This window comes from Hipposideros armiger, unplaced genomic scaffold (genome assembly GCF_001890085.2).
Source record: "Hipposideros armiger isolate ML-2016 unplaced genomic scaffold, ASM189008v1 scaffold_1, whole genome shotgun sequence".
In the NCBI taxonomy this organism is placed as follows: Eukaryota; Metazoa; Chordata; class Mammalia; order Chiroptera; family Hipposideridae; genus Hipposideros; species Hipposideros armiger.
In genome coordinates, this window is record NW_017731351.1 from 6111874 (window position 1) to 6134241 (window position 22368).

General features: G+C 41.0%; 1 protein-coding gene across 3 annotated transcripts in view; it reads right to left on the reverse strand.

Moving 5' to 3' along the window:
- AFG2A (AAA ATPase AFG2A) overlaps positions 1-22327 on the reverse strand; it is a 241054-nt gene extending 218727 nt beyond the window's left edge. The window contains exons 1-10 of one of the 3 annotated variants that reach the window (XM_019666093.1): positions 22097-22326; positions 17634-17755; positions 16133-16290; positions 15583-15606; positions 12292-12350; positions 10879-11517; positions 9896-10025; positions 9570-9626; positions 7953-8076; positions 4641-4896 (exon numbers count right to left, since the gene is read on the reverse strand). In XM_019666093.1, the coding sequence (XP_019521638.1) occupies positions 4641-4896; positions 7953-8076; positions 9570-9626; positions 9896-10025; positions 10879-11517; positions 12292-12350; positions 15583-15606; positions 16133-16290; positions 17634-17755; positions 22097-22259 (1732 nt within the window). In that variant the 5' untranslated portion in view covers positions 22260-22326. Of the gene's footprint in view, positions 1-4640; positions 4897-7952; positions 8077-9569; positions 9627-9895; positions 10026-10878; positions 11518-12291; positions 12351-15582; positions 15607-16132; positions 16291-17633; positions 17756-22096 lie in introns of all 3 variants that reach the window. The other 2 variants (XM_019666239.1, XM_019666169.1) reach the window with 2 other exon arrangements.
- Between the last annotated feature and the right edge of the window lie 41 nt (positions 22328-22368).

The window sequence follows — 22368 nt, forward strand, 5'->3', positions numbered from 1 at the left end:
AATCTGCGCCGCCCCTCTCGTGTCCCATTTGCCCTTGCCACGCTGGACGTGACACTGAGTGGCTGCCCAACGACTCCCAGCTGATCACGGGCAGCTGGTGCCAGCATTGACTCTCAAGCTCCCCATAAGCTCTCCATTAAACCCCACTATTTCCCCAGGCTTTATTAACAAGTATTGAATTTTCACAGAATCAGTTATTTTATTTCTAACTTAGAAAACGACATTGGCAGAATTCAAAAAACAGTGGAAAATGTTAGAAAGAGAACCTTTCATAAGATCTAGACTGTTGGGTACTCTGCACATGGAAGACTCACCATAAATTCCTGTTAAAATAAGCTAGTGACGGGTGGGAGGGCCGACTAACAGCTATAAATATCTCAGGACTCTGGTACAAAACAGATAAATTTTTCCATCTCAAAAAAGCTGCGTTACAGTAATTAGGTTCAGTATTATTACTAGACCTACTTAAGTGTAATAATGACAAAGTCATTGTTTAAATAAGAGTTTCCATTCTTCCTGTTCTGTGATGCTATCTTATCAAGGCCCAAGTATTTGGTATGAATACGTTGAAATGATGTGTAATCACAAGGATGCTAAAGATAAATTCTTAGAGATGTGAGGCAAATACTTCCTTTCATTGTAAACAAAATGACTGAGTCCACTTCTTGAAGAAATCAAGCTCTATTTATATTCACTCTCCTGAAATGGCACAGGCAGCCTTAGGAGAAGTTTATAATAAATCTCTATATTTGGAAAACACTGTTGCTAAGCATCTTCTAACATTCAGCAGAGTTTATATAATTCATGTCTCTGCTACGTAATTAACATTTCATGTTTTCTAAAAAAGTGTGGTGTGCTTATCTATGTTGTTAATTTAAAACATTATAAATTTTGAGGGAATTAATAAAAGGCTATGCAACTAATTAATTAGAAAGGCAGCCTAATCCCAAAAGGAATACAAACACAGACATTAAATGTCAGGATGTGTCAGAGTTGAGCTTGTAAACAGCTTGTCCGCTTGAGATAAAACATTTCAAAATGCAGCTGCTCTTTGCTTAAAAAGGTGAGCTACAAAACATTAGGCTTTTGGACAAGTCAAGACATATCAAGCCATGCTCTAGCTCAAAACTTAATTATAAAGGAAACCTAACATTTGAAAATAAGTTTCACAGCTAACCCTTAACATTGTGTATCTGCTCAGATAATAAGAGATCAAAGTGTTGAAAGCAATACTATTGTAGTATTTCCAATTTTCATATTCATTATGGAGACAAAGACAAAAGATGTGGAAAATATTGAGCAACACCGGAAGGGAAGATTAGAAAAAGAGTAGGCCTCCTACAGAATATGAAGTATCGCTCGCACAGACTGCAGAAGAGATTGCAAACCTTCTATCCTCCAAAAAAGCTTGTACAAATATATGTTGTATTACAGTGATTTTGACCTTTCGTATTAGTATCCAGCAAGTAATAACCCTTAGATTACAAAACTATGCAGGAAATAGTTCATGTAGGTTTTACGAAACTCTGAATCACTTCACCGTATGCTCTTACTAGACATCTGTGCACCATGTTTTGTTAAAAAGGCAGAGCTTCCCCAACCAGAAGGCCGTTCAGGAAGAAGGAAAACCATCAGCCAGCCAACACACAAAAGCTCAGAGAACACACAGGTCCACAAACCATAAGCAAGCAAATGTGCTAGGAGAAACATATGTCTATATTCTCTTTTCTATTTTGAATTGTTAATTTTTAGCTGTTTCCTCAGTTGTGGCTTTTCTAGCTTTCAGCATTATTTGTCATTTTTAAGTTGGATTCAAACCACTATACATACCTGCAGGCCAAACGTGGACGCGCATTTTCTCCAAGCGCAGAAGAGTTCAAGAATATAATGTTGAACAGTGCGTGATTGCCACCTAAAAGCTCTGGGAAGAAATCAATGCTCTCAGAGGGAGTCAGAGAACTGCCTTCCCTAAATTTATCCAGAGATTTAAACCAGTTACAGAGACTCGTCAAACATCAGAGAGCTGTGTGGCCTAGATCAGTGGTTCTCAAGAGTGGAGGCCTTGCCCCAGCAGCATTACTATCACCTGTAACGTGATAAAGTGACAATTCCTACACCCCACCTGGACCTGCTGACCAGTAGGATGGGGCCCAGAACGCATATAACAAGCTCTGCCAGTGAATCTCACACAGGTTTAAACTGGAGAACCACTGGCCTCCGTCAGGGATTCAATCGCCTGCTCACAGACAAGTGCAGGGCTGGCTGATCCAAGTCACCTGGGAAACACCATAAATGCTGACTCCGGCTCCCACCTCCCTTACTCGAAGTGTGGGGAGGAGTGGGCATGGCTTCGCAGGTGAACATAATGCGTAATGAAGTTTCAGAACCAATGTCCTATGTCCTTGGCTCTAAGGTGTGGTCTCCAGACGAGCAGCAGCTGCTCCTAGATAGGAAACTCCGGGAGGGGGCGGGAGGGGGCCCACCCAGCAATCCCTTGTCCTAAGTTCTCCAGCTGATCTTATACCCGATCAAGTTTGAGAACCTCCGCTCCAAGTGATCTGCCCTGAATTGAGAACATGTGAAATGAATCTGGATTCTTCTGGAAAAGAGTAAATAATAGAAAGAGACAGAATTGACTCATGTACCAGGAATACATCTCCTGAGCTGGAGGTCCAGACGCCTGACTTCCCAGATGTGCTGTGGGCATTGTCAAGCTGTCCACGGAAGCACACAGCATGACTGGTGAACAATGAAAATGCGTCCTGAAAAGCAGCAGTTTTAAGCAAAACGTACTTAGAAGTCCACAGCAGAGCCAAGCTGAGAAATCTTATCAGTGGGCCCAAGGATGGAGCAGCAGCAGTTACTGAAGGCGCACAAGGCGACCTCACCTGTTTATGCTCTCAGGGCAGAGACCAGTAACCACTCGGAGCTGTTTCCTCCACACGAGCAGGGGTTTCTGAAGGCAACGAGGCGAGAAGGAGAGCATCTCACCAGGGGGTTAAATCCAAACCCCAACTCTGAGGTGAATAAACATTTTTCTTCGTTCACAAGGGGCGCGGGCGTTCAGTATGCCCTATCGTGTCTTCCATCTTTCATACACTTCTCAGGTCAAACACTTACTGGGCACCTATTACGTAGCTGAAATCATTAACATCACTTCCAAATGTTAAGATGTTACCATGACTCTTTTTAAAAAATCAATGATTCTACCTTTGTGTGCAATTCTCAGGTCAATGTAAAGCCTGTGACTGCCTCCACTTGCCCAAGGAAACTTACCCGCGTTAAAAACAAACAGCACCAGTCCAAACTTCCCCAAGCTGACATTTTAAAATAGTACTGAGGGCCAGTCAAATTATCCCCAATAACTCCTCTACATTTAAGTAGGAAATAGTCAATTGCCTTTATTTACAACCATGACAGTTCAAGTTTACCATGTGGCTGACTTTTTTCTTCTGATGTTCAATGCACACATCATAATATTAAATGGGGTGCAGTCGGGCCCATCCTACAGAACTTGAGCACAATTCTACTATTTGTACATACAGAACTTTAGAGTTGTTTTATCTTTCCTTCTGAGTTACGCTATTAACCAATTTTATAATTTACTCAAGTCCTAAGTCAGAAATTGTTTCATTGAGAAAATGCAACTAACTTCACAATCAACATTAGTCTGCTCTGTCGCATTGTTTCTGAGAACACCGTGGAAGAAAGCCCTGCAGAAGCACCGAAGTGTAAGTCACTCAGACAGAGTACCAAAGGGAGGGGACAACGAGGGCGGAAAGGCCAGCTGTATGCGGGAAAGGAGCCAGAGAGGCCAGGCCAAGTTCAGCGAGTAACTTGGGTGTTTTTTTGTTGTTTTCCCCTTTCCATTTTCTGATTTTTCCTATTCTTTCTTTTTTTAACGCATTTCTTGCTTATTTTTCTCCCTTATATCTAGGATATTTACAAGGGTGCTTAGATAACGTCTACCACAACGCCCTCAGTTTACAAATGGAGAAAACCAAGGCTTCGAAAAGGCAAAGAACTTGCCCAAGATCACAAGCCTGATTTCAAAGGCAGGTCTGCCCAACAATCAACATCCATTTTCTACTATACCCTCTGCCGCTACAAAATCCCATGCAAAAAATTCTAGCACACTGTTCTTAAACTTTCTTCTGCTATATATATAGAGAACGACACCATGTAACACAACACACAACAGTATTTAAGACAGTCCACACAAAACCACATATTTTCCCTACTGGACACTAATTATAACGCTCATCTTTTTAAAAATTACCCTCTCATAAACTGATTCATTGATAAATTAGGAGAAGATAGATCTGTTCAATACCTGATAATCTGAAATTATTATTAAGCCACATTACCAGTAGTTAGTATTCATGCATGTGTGTATAATTATGAAAAGTCTGAAAGGATACACACTCTAATAGTGGTTATCTTTATGAGGTAGGATTCAGAGTGATTTTCTTTTTTATAGTTTTCTGAATTATCTACATTTCCCCCAATAAATATGTTTTATGATTATGATTAAAAAGCATTAAGCATTTCCAGTAAGAAAGAAGATGTAAACCATCAGTAGGTGCCCAAAGCAGAGTTACGTCCATCAGTACAGATGGACTATAGCCAGTCGCTCTCACCTGCTTCATTACACAAGGCTTTCAAGTCGGCTCCCACGTATCCGTGAGCACTGTTTGCCAGCTGCAGCAGCTCAGCTTTGGTGAGCAAATGGGGCACCTTCAGAAGCAGCTTCTGCAGGATATCCAGCCGGGCCTGAGCATTTGGAACGCCAATTTCAATCTCCTTATCAAATCGTCCAGGTCTGCGGAGTGCAGCATCCAAAGCCTGAGGGCGATTTGTGGCCCCAAGGACCAGCACCCGTCCTTTACTTCCTTCCTAACAAAACAAAATGAAAACAGGTTAGCTATTCTTCTGGAAGTTTTATATATACGAGGTGTGATAAAAAAATACGGTGAATGTTTAAATAAAAATTTATTACAGTAAAAGACACATTGTCATTAATCCCCCTCAAAATATTCCCCCTTGCTTTGAACACACCTATCCCATCATTCTGCCACGTTCTGAAGCAGTTCTGGAAGTCCTCTTTCGTGTCTTTAGTTGTGCTCTCGTGGCTGCCTCGATGTCCTGAATTAATTCAAAACGTTTACCTTTCATGGTCATTTTGACTTTGGAGAAAAGCCAGAAGTCACAGAGCCAGATCCAGAGAATAAGGTGGATGAGGACACTCTGTAATGGACACACTGTACCTGAAGCGATGTGTGACATGGAGTCTTCCCGTTGTGCTCAAACAATACGGTGAATGCTGCTGCCAAGTGCCATCCAACGGAAAGGCAGGGATCACAATATGGGAAGCTGCGCCTATATTATGACTCTAAGTCACACCTTAGTAGCAGTGTGACAAGTTTCAACATGTTTGGTGAAGTCAGTTGGGTGTGAGCTACAGTTGAGGGTAGGTGTGTTTGAAAGTGTGCCATAAATCACCCTCCATCATGACAACACTGCCTGCTGCAATCGCTTCTGGTACGGCAATTTCCATCAAATAAAAACATTATGGTGTGTCCTCCGCCTTATTCACTGGATCTGCAACCATGCGACTTCTGGCTCTTCCCCAAAGTCAAGATGATTCAGGATATCGAGACAGCACGACAACACAACTAAAGACAATCACAAAGAGGGCTTCCAGAAATGCTTCAGAAAGTGGCAAGAATGACGGGCTAAGTGTGTTGGTAGAGAGAGGCAGTATTTTGAGGGGGATTAATGGCAATGTGTCTTTTACTGTAATAAATTCTTTTTTTACTTAAACCATATTGTTTGACCACACCTTGTACATATATTGCGTCGTCGGGAAAGTCATGACGTATTTTTCTATGTTTTTCAATGCAAAAATGCGTCATGACTTTCCCGACGACCCAATAGATACCAGCTATAGAGAGAAGGATGGATCTAACTGTCCAGGCTGCTGAGTCCTACCCCTTACACTTTTATTACTCACCCTACATTTCCCAAAGCTAAGCCTAAATGCTCCCTCACTTAGAACGCTTTCCAATACTTAACTCTCCATCTACCCTAAGTGATGTCTCACCCACTTCTAGCGTCTTACCTACACTAGTCTAATGAATGACATATAATACCCTACCATACAGGTATTTTAATGTAACTGTTTTAAGTTGTCCTTTTCCCCTACTTGAAAGCAAAGGTTATGACCTAATATTATTCAACTAGAACAAGGCTCTATTACAGTTGTCAAAGAACTCTTATTCACATATGAACCAGTTTTGATTTTGATAAGTTTTTAAATTCCTGAAAATATAGATAGCAATATAACCAACACCCGAGTATCAGCCACCCTTGAATACGTATGGGCTTTCACTCTCTGAGAATGAAATTTGGAACAAATTATAAAGAACTATGATTGTGATCATAGTTAATATCCAACGTTCTACTTAGATGACCCAAGTGTAATCTCAAGGATAAGCTTAACTGCAATGGCAGTTAAAGTAAGAAAACTCAAACCTAATCCATTATACTAGATGTGCCAACAGAAAATGCATGGATACAAATGAATCCATGAAGCAGGCATTGAGAAGACAAATACAGGCCCTTCAATATCTTCAGACTGAAACATCAGTGTCACATGCGTCCAGCCCCGCCCAAAGGCAAGAACAGCAGTGCACAGCAGGCCCAGGGAGGCAGAGAAAGCGGCCCAGGAACACTGTGGCTACGGCCTCAACAGAGCCCTCCTTCCGTGTGACTTCCTGCTCACCAGGAACTCCAATTAGAGTACAGCTCTCCATATATACTTGCCTTTCAGGTGAAAATAGTCATTAATAAACAAAGACATTTGGTCAGCTTAATAATTATATTTCTTATAATAAATGAATAAATGGGCACCCTGGTTTATACATCAGTCTCTTGTGAGTGTTGGTGCCTCAGAGCCCCACCATCTCCAACATACTAACATCACTGGATTCTCCAGCTTTATAAACTGAGAACCAAATCTGGGACATGACGATCACACCCAGGGTCCTGCCCCAAAACTGAGAACCAGGTGGTTATTCAGCCTCCACAAGGTAGCAACCCTTCTCTTTAAAACTGTAATACGTTAGCTAGGAAATAACATAGACTTAATACCAAACCTTCACATTATTTCCACATGATCAGTTACTATCCACAGGCAGTAAAAACCAAAAAGTTCTAACAGTCCAGTTTTTTAATGTGTAAAGGAAGACTTGGGATTACATGATTTCTAAAATTTCTTTTGGTTCTAATAAATTATGATTCTAAACAATGAGTTCTTTACAATCCTGCATATAAAGGGTATTCTCCTGGTAAACGGCTGTCAGGAGTCTGAGAGAGCTTTCCTTACTCCTGTTTTCTATTAGTCGTATGTATAACATTTCCCTTTCATAATTAGCACATAGATGTAATTATTATAAGAGTGTATGCCCTGGCAGAGAATCTGATAGAAAGGTAAATTCCTTTTAATGTTCTATAAACACATTTTCCATTACTCTCATTTGCTAAACATAAAGCCCCAAAAGAATCAATTTATACGTGGGTATACAAGACTCACTCATGAAATTTCTTTGTCAAATCCCCTAAAATTTAACGACTAGAACTTTTCTTACTGGTTTTTGCTCCAGGTTTTTAAGTTAATATCATTTATTACAAAAGAACTCCATTGCTGTACATTATCTAGAAATTTTCTATATACTAGAAAAACATGCCAGGTTATACTGTCCTAACATTTACTAACAAATGTGCTGAAGAAAATTATTTTAATGGGCCTTTCCTTTAGTTTTTATGGCTAATATTTTCCCTTATCCTAGAATACCCCAAAACTTAGACATATTTGATAGTTTTTGCTACTACTTATGTACACATTAAGAATCGACCCTTCCTACACAGAATCAATACAGTACTATACTTACCGAACCAATACCATCCATCAGTGTTAAAAGTGAAGCTACAATTCTTTTCTCCATTTCATTATGAGACCCTTCTCTTTTAGGACAAAGTGCATCCAGCTCATCAATAAAAATAATTGATGGGTGCCTAAAAGCAAGCAAGTGAAGTGAACTCTCTAATACATTTAACTCTTAAATTAATACACTGCATTTTGATGAAAAACTGAAACTAAAATTTTAATTTTTTAACTGAAACATATCATACTTAGGCTTTAGTTAATAACATTAAAGACGAAAGCAATAGGATGTGAAGCTGAAAAAACCCTAGATTAATTTTAGCCCAAGTTATTATCTCACCAAGATCACATTCTAGTGAAAAGAAGTAAAAAGAGCATTGTCAGTAAAAAGAAGAGCATTGTCAACAGTCTATAGCTCATGAGATAAGTCTACGCCCAGACAGAGCCTGTCCACTAACGCCACTGAACTGTTAAGCTGGGATCAATTCAGGAACTCAGGCAGAGACGCCGTGCCTCGGAGCAGGTTTAAAGTCCAAGGGACAGAAACTAGAAATGTTCTCTCTCTTTTTTTTACCTATTAAAAAAAAACTTTCAACATGATCAATTCTTCCAAGGAGATGTGAATTCTCTCACAAGGGGAACTAAACTACTAGACAATATAACAATGACAACAAAAACATCCTAAGCAATAAGGTATATCCCTGGCTCTCCAGCCTTCAGTACTGGGACCATAAACTACTCAGTTCATCTACTATCATTGGAAAAAAACACTTTAAAAATTGATGAGAGAATTGTAAGTTAAATACCAAAACAATGATACATAGCCATATTAGAGTATTACATTAGACCAAGTTACAGAGCATACTCTAACACTCCTTGCAATATAACATGTAGTCTAATCTGAGGAATAATAAGAATCATTGTCAAAGAGCAAAAGATTTGTCTTTTTGAAGCAAAGTATAACGAAACAAAGTTTTAAGCATAAAGGGCTCCTATAATGCATTCTACTAAGGGAATTAGATACACTGAATATGCCTAATTACCCAAAAGAAAGAAAATCACAAGTTTATATGCTCAAGCAAAGTCACATGACTTATCAAACAATCTTATCTTAGTTACCTTACTCAATTTTTTAATTGGGATATAATCAGCATATAACTTTAGTTTCAAGTGTACAACATAATGATTTGGTATTTGTATATACTGCAAAATGATCTCCACAAGTCTAGTCGACATCTGTCACCACACATATTATCATTACAACACTTTTTTCTTGTGATGAGATCGTTTAAGATCTACTCTCCTTACAACTTTCAAACGTGCAATAGTTTTACTGACCATAGTCACCATACTGCACATTACATTCCCATGATTTATTTATTTTATAACTGGAAGTTTGTACTTCTTGCTGCCTTATGTAATTTAATAACTCAGTTATCAAACTTCCAAAACAGTATGATAGCAAAAGGTTTGATAGAACATTATTAGGTTTACAATCGATTTCTAGTGCTACCACTGTTTGTTTTGTACTATACTTTCATGCTTCATATAAGGTGCTAGTATCTCTACTTTGATTAATACAGCCTTGACTACTAATTTCAAACATATAAAAATAAAAGAGTACCGCAAAGTGGCTTCAGCAAATATCTGACGTAACTTTGCTTCAGTCTCCCCATAGAATCTGTAATAAATAAAATACATATAAAGACCAACTCTTATTGTTTTTAAAGTTTTGTCTGTAAAGTTCATCTGACTTTCCAAATATTTCTAGAATACTTACATTACTTTCAAAAATGATTTTTCAAACTTAATTTTTATACATTAAAAAGCAAATACAAACTATTTTAATATATGAAACATCCAGACAGAATAGTATGCACCCATTTTTAAAAATCACGTTTAAGAAGCATATTTAATAATATTGTTTATTCTCTTAAATTATGCACCTACTTGCTTATAATCTCAGGACCATTTATTACAGAAACATAGGCTCCGACCTCATTAGCAACAGCCCTGGCGATCATTGTCTTCCCAGTACCTGGAGGGCCATACAGTAACACTCCTCTAGGAGCAGGAATTCCTACAAGAAAAAAAAGACAACACTGGATTCAGCACCACGAGGTTTCTTGTGTTGTCATATGACTTCAAACAAAAATTTACCTTGTATCACAAAACTCAAGGAAGAGTCCGACCTTCTTTTTACCTCCCAGGAAGATGTATTAACTAGCCCAAACACTGATCTCCAGCAATGACTGTTGCTTTCTCTGTAGACCCAACCAATCCAGGCACATGGGTAAAAGTGGCTGGGCACCCACTGGTGCCATGCCCAACCCCAGATTCTCAGAAAACAAAGTCTAGACACAACAAGGGCATAAAGCCAGCCATCAATCCCCATATGTGTGTGTATACACACACACACACACACACACACACACACACACACACACATATTTTTTTTTCATGAAAAAGGAAACAGCAAATCACCAAATATATGCAGAGAATCGGCAGTAACCAGAAAGAGGAAGCCCTGAGTTTCCTAGGAACTAAGCCACTCCCTTAATCACTTGTCTCAATGCAGAGATCTGCACACAGCTATCTTTTCTAACCAAGATTTATCCAACATTATCTGAATGTGTGGTTTATTTCTTTAGTCTTTAAAGCTGGTCTAGTATGATAAACTACTTCTTAATCCAATAGAAATAACTGCAGAAGTGTATAATTAAAAGTCCAGGTTTTAATTAAGGAGCCCAAGCATAGAAACAGGCTCACCTAACTGGTCTCTCCCAAAGCAACTCTCACCTCCTACCATACCGACCACTCAGGAAAGAAAACTAGGAAGAGAGGGTGATCGACTATTAGATAAACAGAATGAGCCAACTGCTTTTTAGTTTGAAGTTAGCACTGTTGGGAGCAATACACTGAAGAAATCATACCATAACTCTTGAAAAGTTCAGGCTGTTTGAGAGGCAATTCAATCATTTCTCTAATTGCCGTCAGCTGACTGTTTAAGCCTCCTATCATGTCATAAGTCACTTTGAATTGGTTGCCTTGCTCTTTTGAATTTGTACGAGTCTTTGTAAAATTGACCCTGGTTGTTGAAGAAATAAAATAAAAAGTGTCGGTGTTGCATTTTGTTCCCATGCTGGCTGACTCAGGCAATCTCTTTTCACTGATAAGATGCTCATTTCCTTCCATGAAAGACGCAAAACTATGTTTAAGATTTGTGACTTCCTCCACCTCAAGTCCACTGTTGCCACCAGGATTCTGTGTGACATCTGGCAAAATGTCACCAGCTCTATTTGTCATTCTGCCATCAGCTGGTTTGCAAGGAGTACTGCTTGATGTTGGGTCCTGGTGTTCTTCCAGGTCCAACTGGCTTAGCTTTAAGGACATATCCAGGGTGCTGGCTTCTATGCTGGACCGTTCTGAGGCCACCTCCCGGGCACCAGGGTCAGGCTGAAGTCTTCTTAATATCATGCCATCTGCTCCTTTCACTTGTAACACTTGCAGCTTACATGGTCGTCCATAGAAAGTAATATAGAGAAAGTTGCCTGGTAAAACAATCTTGCCATCTAGAAAACAATTTATGAATATACAGGTCAGCACAACTTTTCACTCATTTAATGTTTAATAGCAAATTTATTTCATCTATTAACAAATCTGACTGAAAAGACACTCAAAGATGGGAGTATTAAAATAATTGTCAGAGCCGGCCAAGGGGCTCAGTTGGTTAAGAGCTCACTCAAGAGTTTGAGCTCTGAGCAACAGCGGTTCGATTCCTGGCCTGAGATGAGCAGCTGCTGAGCTGCCAACATGTGGCAGGATGGCTCAGCTTAAAAAAAATAAAATAAAAATAATCGTCATGAAAAATAAAGGACCTAATATCCCCCAGTGACAGATCACTGTCTGGAGATTAAAGGACAAGATGATTCTCTGAAATTCTCTACATGCCATGTATCTAAGATTCTATCAACGACAGCAACCAACAGCTGTGCCTTCCACCTTCGATAATAAACCTAAAATGGCACACGGAAACCAGCACATGGAAACCAGCATGCCAAGATAATGCTTCTCCCTGGAAAGAGCCAGAGCTCAAGGGCTCAAAGTCTCAGTTCTACCACTGACTTCGTGCAGACAAGTCATATATTCTCTCTGCTACCCAACTGCCAACTAATACACTGGGGAAAAACCAAATCCCTAACTTAAAAGGATAGTAATTCATTGAGGAGAATGTTCTCAACATTGTTCTGAAGAAAACTATTAAGTACACAAATAGTGTGAAGACACACTATTTGCTGCTGCCTTGCTTCTTAAAATTTTAAAAAGTGTTTAAAATGTCTTCTCACCTAGTTTTCTCAGAAGACAGCCAGCTAATTGTTCTTCATTAATCTCCACATTTTTTTCACTGTAGAGGGTTGCAGGTGGGGGAAACAGAAATAAACATTAAGTACACCAGAAACTAAAATGTAATATAAAATGACAAGTACATAGCTGTGACGCAGACCTAATCAAACGTGTAATTAGTTTACAACATGGAATGATTTACAATATTTTGGAATGATTTACCATTTCCAAGTATTTCTTATAGCCATGAAAATGCCACTGGCAATTTGGTATTCTAGAGGCCTGAATCAGTGTTCTTCAAAACAGAGGGTATGGGCCAGCCGAGTGGCACGATGGTTAAGAACTGGCTTGGAACGCCAGAGGGCCCTGGTTCGGATCCCACATATGAGGGCCAGTGACACTGCCCTCTTCAGCTAAGATGCTGAACAACAGCTCAACCTGGAGCTGGGCTCCCGTGAGTCGCTGGCGACGGCATAAGCTGCAGCCCCTGTGTAAGTGGGTTGCCATGGGCTACTGTGTGTAGCCAGCAGCCAGCATGAGCGGCCAGCAGCCGCAGTGAGCGGCCGTCCAGAAGCCGGCGACTGATCTGCCTCACCCAGGAAGAGCGCAATGATGGTGCCAGCTTGGGCCAGTGAAGCGACATCCTCCACAACTAGCCTGAAGAACAAAATGACAGCAACTTGTCTGTTCCCCTTCCCCAATTCCCCAGCACTGTTCCCATCCCCCCAATTCCCCAATAAAAATCTTTAAAAAAAAAAGAGGGTATGATCCATTAGTGGATCATGACATCATTTCAGTCAGTCAGTCCCACCCAGCACTTTTTAAACAGAATACAACATGTCAGAGTACACCACACATAGGGTAATACTGCTCTGTAAAATGTTCTTTTATTAGACACACAGGCATCTATTATCCTCATATGCATATAGGTACACACGTGTGCAAATGTGCACTGTAAGTGTATCTACTGTAAATATATAAGAATCACAATGAAAAATCTATTTTTTATTGTGTGTCAGTCAAAAACATTTGAAAAGCACTGGCCTAAATTAATCATTCCCTCACTGAACTTGCTTAGCTTGAAGAAAGGCTTTTATTAAATAGTTTACTTCATTCCCTTTGTATAATCTGTGAATTATCTTTCAGGAAAAATAAATCCTATACAGCACATTATCTGAAGCGGCAGAACTATGAAAAAGGAGAGGATTGGTACAATGGGGGTTTATTCCAGAGGACAGGCACGCCTAAGAAAAACGAGAGCCCTTCTTCTGACGAGTAACTGTCTTCCAGGGAGGCCGCTTGTTTGAGTACAGGAAATAGGCACACCTAAAAATCATTCCACTTGTAAAGAAACATGTCCCTGGAGGGTTCTCAGATCATGTGCGTGTCACTCCTCCTCCATGTGTAAGTAGCTCACGTCAGTAGACGTCACACATCAGTAGATGGGCACAGTCAAGGAAGAGATGTGTGAGCAGGCCCATTGAGGCCCCATCTAGGCCTGGCTCTCCAACCACTTCCTCAGTAACAAACCAATACAGTCAGTCTTCATCATATGCAGATTCCCTATGTGCGGATTCGCCAACTTGCTGAAATCCACTTGGTACCCCCAAATCAATACTGGCAGAGCTTCCCCAGTCACTTGTGGATAGAGCAGGCAAAAAAGGTAAGTCGCCCAACACTTTCCTGGCTAAGGGTGAAAAGACCTTATTTCAGCTCTCATCAGTGATGACCAGAGGAGCAGTGTAGAGAGCAGAAAGTTCCAGCTCTAGGGCCAGCGGGAGGGGGTTTGAATCCTTAGTGCCCGCATCTGTGAGGGGGGTGGACTCAAGTAAGCTACTTAACACTTCTGAACTACCTCTTCTCTTTTGTAAAATAAAGAAAACAGAATATGCCAGAATGAGTTGTTTTAAGGATTTTAGATTATAATCTATTGTATATAAAATATAGACATTTCTATATATTTAAATGGTTCAGTGTTTGCTAATCCAGTGTTTGTGGCAACTTTATAGAACAAGACTACCACAAATAACAAGAATGGACTGTGTATTCATATAAAAGAGAAAGTGAACAAGAAGGAAATTTCTTGAATCAAATGTATACATAAACTAAAGAGGAAATCATGTGTCTCCCTAAATGCTTAAATTTACTTGTTTGTACAACTCTGAACCAAGTTGTACTTAAATTATTTCTATTTATTAAACTCTGAATAGAGATATTTACAAATATTTACAAAAGCAGAAAAACACCACCTTGCTTTTGAAAAAGAATGGGTGCAGATAAAATCATTTCCACTAGAAGGAGCTCTAAACTTTCTAATGAAAAACTTCAAATACAGTGCAACTTAAGCAGCAGATAAAAATTACCGATTTTTCTTGGAAATTAAGTTTCTTGTCTAAGCTCCGCTGCTACATTGAAAACATATAAATTTTGTTTTAAGTAAAAATTTTAAAACCAAGCTTCCATTTAAAACGCAGTAGCTGATCGTACCTAAGACTGCTGTGCCCTCAAGAGGTCACACTAATTAGGAGGGCATCAAAAATCCAGTTAACTGAGGACTGTGACTGCAGTCCCGTCAGCAAACAGTGAAGAACAACCCTGCACAATCTGAGCAGTAATACTCAGTAACGCCTACAAGGGCGGGCAAGTTGCTTCTCACTGAGCCCGTTTCCTCACCTGAGAAAAAGGGTGAGTATGGATGCCTTGCAGGATGTTTAGAGGATCAACTAAGAGAAAGGTAAAAAAATGTGTGTGTGTGTGAGCATGTGTACACGCGAGATAGTACACAGCGGGTCCTCAACATATGTGGTGTTCCTTTTCCTTTCTGCCCGTTATTTACCGTTTGTTATATGTTTATTTAATGCTCTGAAAACCTCTTCCTGTTTTTAAAGGAAAAAATGTGCTGAAGCTCAAGCTTGGCACCTACAAAACTAGCAAAAGAGAAGAAAACATTTTCAAATAAAGCTAAACTGGAAAATGTTTTGTGATTACTGCATATAATATAAACACATCCCCAAAATTATTACTAAGGTGATATTAAAGTATCAAAATATGCTTTTTTAAAACAAACTTTGATACGATTTTCATAAACTGAGTCACAATTCTATCAGGCATAGAATTTCCAGGGGGATGGGCGATACGCTTTGATAGGTTGATTCAAATAGTCTTTCGTGAGGGACTACTTAAAAATCTGATAGAAATGACTTTCACTAGATGAAATAATCATGGAATTAAAATAGACAATCAGGTAATTTGCTCGCGCAGTCTTAATTAAAACTTGTTTCTTGCCTACTCACCGTAATCTACTCCCTTCTTTACAACTGTAAAAAAAACAAGAAGCCCTGATTATACTGCAAACCAAGATGAAAAACATTGTTAAACATTCGTCAGTAATAATTCCTCTCACTACACTGTCGGGGCACACTTGAACCACAGGACGTTAAGAGTCCCTAGTCCCTAGGTTACCAGCACTCACCTAGCTTGTGCTAATAAATACAGGAGGCCACTAGCCACTCAGCACATGTGGCCATCAAGTGCTTACACTGCAGCTAGTCCAAACAGAGGTGTGCTCCAACTGTAACATACATACTGCATTTTGAAGACTTAATTTGAAAAACTAAATGAAAAATATCTTATTAATAGTTTTTATAGCTATTAATGTTAAAATAAGATTTTTCATATATTGGTTAAATAAAATACACAATTACAATTATTTTCATCTGTTTCTCTTTTCTTTTTAAATGGTTACTAGAAAATGCAAAAATTACACATGTGGTTCACACTTGTGACTCTTGTTCTATTTCTACCAGGCAGTGTTGATTCAGCCACCAAGGAAAAGAGCCAAACCTGAGTGCCACGTCCATTTCCTCAGCCTGCAGCACAGCCCCCAAAAGAGGCTGGACTCGGATGGCATCACCAACCCTGACACCCACATTCTTCTGGGCTATATCACTCAGGCCAACCTTGCCTCCAGGAAATCCGGATACAGGCCAGGCTGTATAGACCTGCCCAGGACACAGAAAATGAAATTATGAGAAAATAAATATTCACAGAATATCATTACTTTGTAAGGCAAAAAACTAAGCACAGCCAAGTACATGGATCTGTAAACACAGTCCTTACCGCAAAGGAGTTACAATCTGACACAAGTTACCCAAAAAAGTTTTTATAAATATTACATCTTCTTGTGAAGATCAGGCAAGATCCCACAGTGAAAATGGTGGAAGTCTTAAGAGGTGGATTTAGGAAAAAAGACAAAGGCATGAATAGGTGAGAAGATGAAAAAAACCACTGAAGGCCAGCTACCTGTCAGGTAGTCCAGCCTGAGGCATACCCTGCACCCTGGAAACAGTGAGGGGCCTGGCCTCAGGGCTTCGTGGGACCTGGATCTCATCAGACTTAGATGTTAGCGAGAGAAGCAACCACTGCTAGCTCCAGAAAGTGGGCTGAGCTCACACATTTAGAGTCTTCTCTTCCACAAGACACAGTAAAGGATTTTTAAAAGTATAAGCCCAGGACAATAAAAAGAACGGGAGGTGTGCCATCAGCCGATAAGTTTTCAAAACCTTTCCAGAGGGCCCCAGTGGATGAGAGAATCCTGAGAAATGAAGCAGCAGCAGCAGATGTGGCAGAGGCAGGGGCTAGCAGCAAAGAAAGTCAAGCTGCCAAACATGACCCAGAAAAAGGTCCGGGCTTAGAGTCTCAGGTACGATGAATGGCAGAAAGGAGAAACACAGCTGAAAACAGGGAGGGTAATCAAATATTTGTATGATCTTCAGACCCTAACATAATTTCTATAGAGAATAACAACTAACAGACTGGGAGATAGTGTGTGTCTCACTACCTCCCAAGGAAAGACCACGCTACATTATGACATTTGGGGCTGCATTCCCATTGGAGTCCTAGACATCAAATGAAGGGAAAGTCTATAAAGATGCGAGGGTCTTTTAAAATATGGTTTCTCTCATGTCTTGTTAGGGAGACCACTTCATAGTCGGTGTAGAGGCCGGACCACCGCAATGTATTTCTGAAGCTTATGTTGAATAATAATGTATGTCAACTATAATTATATATACAAATAGTCATGCGATGTGGAGTGTGGGAATGGAGTCAATGGAATTGTAATAGATAAGCATGATATCGGGGGTGGGAGGGCAGTGATGGGGGGAGGGAGTTGTTACTTTGTGAGGGTGAAAAGGATAACTATTGCATTGTTCTGTACACCTGAAACTAATAATTAAAAAAAAAATTAAAAACAAAGTTTCTCACTTATTCCTGCTTGTGTTGAAAATTAAAATCACAAACATCACAAATCTCTGTAAACTAAGGGAATGAAAAGAACTCTTACCTCTTGCTTTCCATGCAAACTGGTAAGCAACACTGGTCGGCCTATACATATATTTGCAGACTTCATAGTGCTGAGTCCAAGTTGAACAAGGGAATTCTGGAATTTTTTAGGAATTCTGTCATCTACCAAGGAAAAGAAAATGATTCTGTACCGTTTTGTAACTGAAGTGAGAGCATGCTTTCTTGTGGAGTAAATAAAAATCCTCTCCACATAATCACACGAAGGCACTTACTTTACCTTGGAGAAAGCACGGTTTGACAATATTTTAACAAACAGACCTGAAACCAAACCTTTTTGAGGCTCCACTAACAGTAACATGCTAACTAAAAACAAAATGTTTTATGGAGTGGGTTATAGTTTTCATTATTTAAAAACAAATCTTTAGTTTCAGGAAGAACCGTGCACACTAGCAACAAGGAGTCGCCGAGCTTTCCGCACTAGACTCAAAGTAGAGCCCGTCCCAGGTATTCAAAGGATTGAACAGGGAACTGACAGCATCTGACTCCAGAGGATTGGTCATGTTTCCACTTCTGACCCACATAAGAGCCATCAGATCTTCTCTCTTCCCAAGAACACATGGATGAGAGTAACACTGTGGGCAAATACACATGCACTGACTGAAATGACCATTCGTGATTTCAACTTTTGGCTGGAGGGGCCAGAATTCAGCCCAGTTACCAACACTCCTGAAACTGGTATGCTAAAATTCTCCACCCCTTCTCATCCACCCCTCCAGCTCCACATTTGGTTAGCTGCCCCTTCTCAGGTCCTCCCAGCACTCCATGCTGCCAGGTACTGACACTGAACATCACAACATTCATTTGTTTTACAGTCTGACTTTCTCCTAAACTACTCGCTGCTTTGGGGCTAGAGCTGAGTCCTCTTTACTGTGTGTCTCCAATGCCTGGGCATGCATTAAATAAAGCAGCTGTGTAGTAAATATCTGTGAAATGCATGAATGTAGTCAGTGAGTACACAGTATTTTTCTTTTCGGCACAAAATCCATGATCAATGAAATTTTAAGCTGCCACAACATAAAATTTATTATAGACATATAATCATAAACTAATATTACTGCTCCTTAATAATCAGAAAAATACCTCCCTTGTAATTAAAAAGTAATTAGGTCAATGAAAGCAAAACCAAAAGGTATGTCTAATTTACATTAGACACTACAAAGTAACTTCCTGACACTTTATTCTGCTCCTGTCATCAGATAAACATCCAGAAAAACAAAGCATTTCACCAAGCTAAGATTACCAGTACTAAGTATAAAATAAAATGAGCACATTGCAAAATATGAGAGGCTGCAAAGCAATTCTACTGTCCTGTGAGCATCAGGTCTCTTACGTAGCTTACCCATCTATAGCAGCCGAGCATCCTGTTTGATGATGGCTTAATGATGTCAGTTTTTTCTTCCTGAACTTCAGTGAATTACCTACCTTTCCCTCAGAACAGTTGCCTCACAGATATATCAGTCTCAGCAGGATTCCAAGTTTTCTTCTCTTCCCTCCATCCTACCCTAGCATTGCCACACACCAGGACTTGACAAATCACAGGCTTCTCGAAATACTGCCATGTCCTCCTATCACCCATGGCGGTCACGTTCAAATCCCATCCCCTGCCTGACTCCCAATGCATCTCCACTGTATGTGCTGCTTACAGCACGCAGTTTACTCAAGCTGTCCTCCACACACTTCCTCTACCGCTTTAAAAATATCTCATTCCCCATTAAGTAACTTCACATTTATTGAGCACCTCTGTGCCAGGTAAATTAATGCGATAGTAAAGGTAGTTTCAAATGACCATCCACCTTCATTCAGTCCTTCAGCATATATTTACTATGTGCCTACTACATGGCAGATACTACGCTAGACACTGGGGATGCAAAAGCGGGCAGTCACTGAAGCCTGCGATCTAACAGGATAAGAGGGTTATTAAACAAACACGGAATAACTCCATTAATTATAAACTAAGATTAACGCAATAAACAATGGCTCAGAGGGCTAGGCAAGGCTTTAATGTGAGATCTGATCTAATGTGGAAGAATAAGAAAATGCTTCTCCAGGTAATGTTTCAATTCAGATCTGAAGGAAGAGTAGGAATTAACTAAATAAAGAGAAAAAAAAGATACTTCTCAGCAAAAAGAGAGGCATGTACCGAGGTCCCAGGCAGCAGGGAGCACAGGCAGAGTGGTGGGAGGCAACGAGGGGCCACGTCAAGGTCAAGGGCGGAAGGCTGTTTCAAGCTGCTGGCCTTTATTCTGACAGCAACTGGAGTCCAATGAGGCCTGAAAGGCAGGGTGATGACAGGATCTCCATGTAAAAGATCATGCTGGCTGCAAAGTAGAAAAGAACTGAAGGCTAGTGTAGTAAGCAGTCCAGGTGAAAAAGGGTGGTGTCTACGATTAAGGTGGAAGCAGTGGGGTCGGAGTGAAGAGGAATATGGAAAATAGTTAGGTGATAAACAGAACTTAGTGGTGGACTGAATATGTAAGAGGGGAAGAGAAAAAGGGGTCTGAGATGACTCCTAGGTTTCTGAATGCTGAAACGGGAAAAAGTGAAAAGGTCTAGAGTTTGTTTTCTTGGAGGAAATAGAAGTTCTTGAGGTGAGTCTTGAAGTACCTTTGGAAAACCCAAGAGAACAGGTATGGCACAGTGCTAGTCAAAGTGTGGCCTGCAAGCTAGGTTACTGGCTCATGACGAGCTAAGTACAGAAAAAGAGAATATACGTTTACAAGCTTTTATTGCAATTTGACAGAGTAATTTTCCATCTGTTGAACCTAATAAAAATTTCTAGTTTTTAACTTTTTTCCCCAGTAAATCATGTTTATTGTATTTTACAGAAGTGCTGATCTGTGACATGTCATAAATTTTAAAACCTTCCCTATAGAGTTTGAGAGGCATTGATCTGGAAGACAACTGCCTCAAGACTCAGAAATAGTATAAATTAGAAATATACATCTGAAAATGATGACAATATAGACGGGAAACTCGGCATTGAATGAACTTGCCGAAAAAAGTAGATGCATAGAGAGGAAATTTCCAATTCCTAGGAATGAGAATTGAAGACAGTCAACATTTGATGAGCAGGTAGGAGAGGATGCGCCTGCAATGGAAACTGAGGACGCACCAACAAAAGGATGAAGACAAACTCGAAAAGATTAATGACATGTAAGTCAAGAAGTAAAGTGTTTCAAGGAGGAAATGGTAGACAATGTCAAAAGCTGCAGAGAGGTCAAGTACCGTTAAGCAATGACAAACTGTCCACTGGATGTCTCCACATGGAGATAGATGATGGGGGGGCCACGGCAGGGGTGGATTCCCAGGAATGCGGGGAGGGGTGTGGAGGTCAAACAGGAACAGGCTAAGGAGCACCTCAAGGATGCGGAGGCACAGGCAGCTCACTCCATTTAGGAAGTTTGGCAGTGACGCGAGTGGAGAGACAAGGTAGTGGCAGGAAGACAATGCGGAGCTGTTGTGTTTGTTTCTTTTTAAGATAGAGGAGAGAAATCGGCAGGTTTCAATGTCAGTGGGGAGTATCCAGCAGAAAAAGGGAGTGAACACGCGGGCCAGGACAAGCTGTTCTCTGACCCCCGCAAAGGGAGACTAAAAACACGTGTTCTCTCTAAGACAGTCTCTACGGTCTGCATAAAACGTAACAATCTTGCCACTCGTGTGTTCGGTTCCATTTTTCAAAGCTATCACCCACAGCTCGAACACAGAAAATAAAAATGGGCCTTTCCGATAAGTCGTTCTTCCAATTCAAGGGGGCTGGGATCTAGGATAACGGCCTTCGGGTCAAACACATAGGAACTCAACAGCGGCCTCGGCCATTTTGTGGCTGCGCAGCCCGGGGCGAACCACGCACGTTTTTTTTTCCTCTGCAAAATGGGCACAGGGATGCAGCGCCCATGTCCCAGGGCTTCTGCGCAGATTAAATGAGCCATGGACGTGACAAGCGCCCCCTGCCCTGCTAACACGGGCGTGCCGCTAACACCAGGGCCTGTATGGAAGAAAAAGCCACCTTTCGTCCCTAAAGCCCAGGGATGTCTCTTAGAAACGGTGTGTCCATGTCTTGACCGAACTGGCTGTTGGTGTTCCAGTCGCCTAGGCTCGCTGGACAGACGCAGTGTGGTCCCGTTAAGTACGTCGTTAACCTTAGAGGAGACAAAGTTGTTTCAAGCGCAACCTGGAAAATCAAAACAATTTACAAAAAAAAAAAAAAAGGAAAGGAAAGGAAAGGAAAGGAAAAGAAACACCGTTGCCTTCGCCACGGGTGACCCACTCCTGCCTGACTTCTCCCGGGCACGCGCGGCTTCGGGTGTCACGTTCTCCGGAGCCCCGCTCACACCTTTGGGTCGCCCAGGTTTCAAAAGCCTCTGCGCCTCCTGGGGGATCGCTAGGTCTTCGTCCCTCAGGCTGCGCCCCTTCGGCCTCGGGTCGCCCTCCAAGAACTCTTACCCTTTTCTAAGAAGTTGATCACCGTCAGAGTCCCGGGCGCCGCCGCGATGCCGGGCTCCGCAGAAGGAGCCAAGGCTCCCACAGGAGACCGAGCCGCGGAGGGCGAGGGAGAGCCATTGTCGGCGCTCCGGTTGAGCCGTTTTCTGTTCTTCTTGGAAGACATGCTCCGAACGTGGCTCGGGAGTTGAAGCAGTAAAGCCGGCTCAACGTGCGCGCTTCGCGGAGGGAAAAACTTCCGGGGCAGAAGCCAGCGAGGCTCCGCCCCTGCGCCG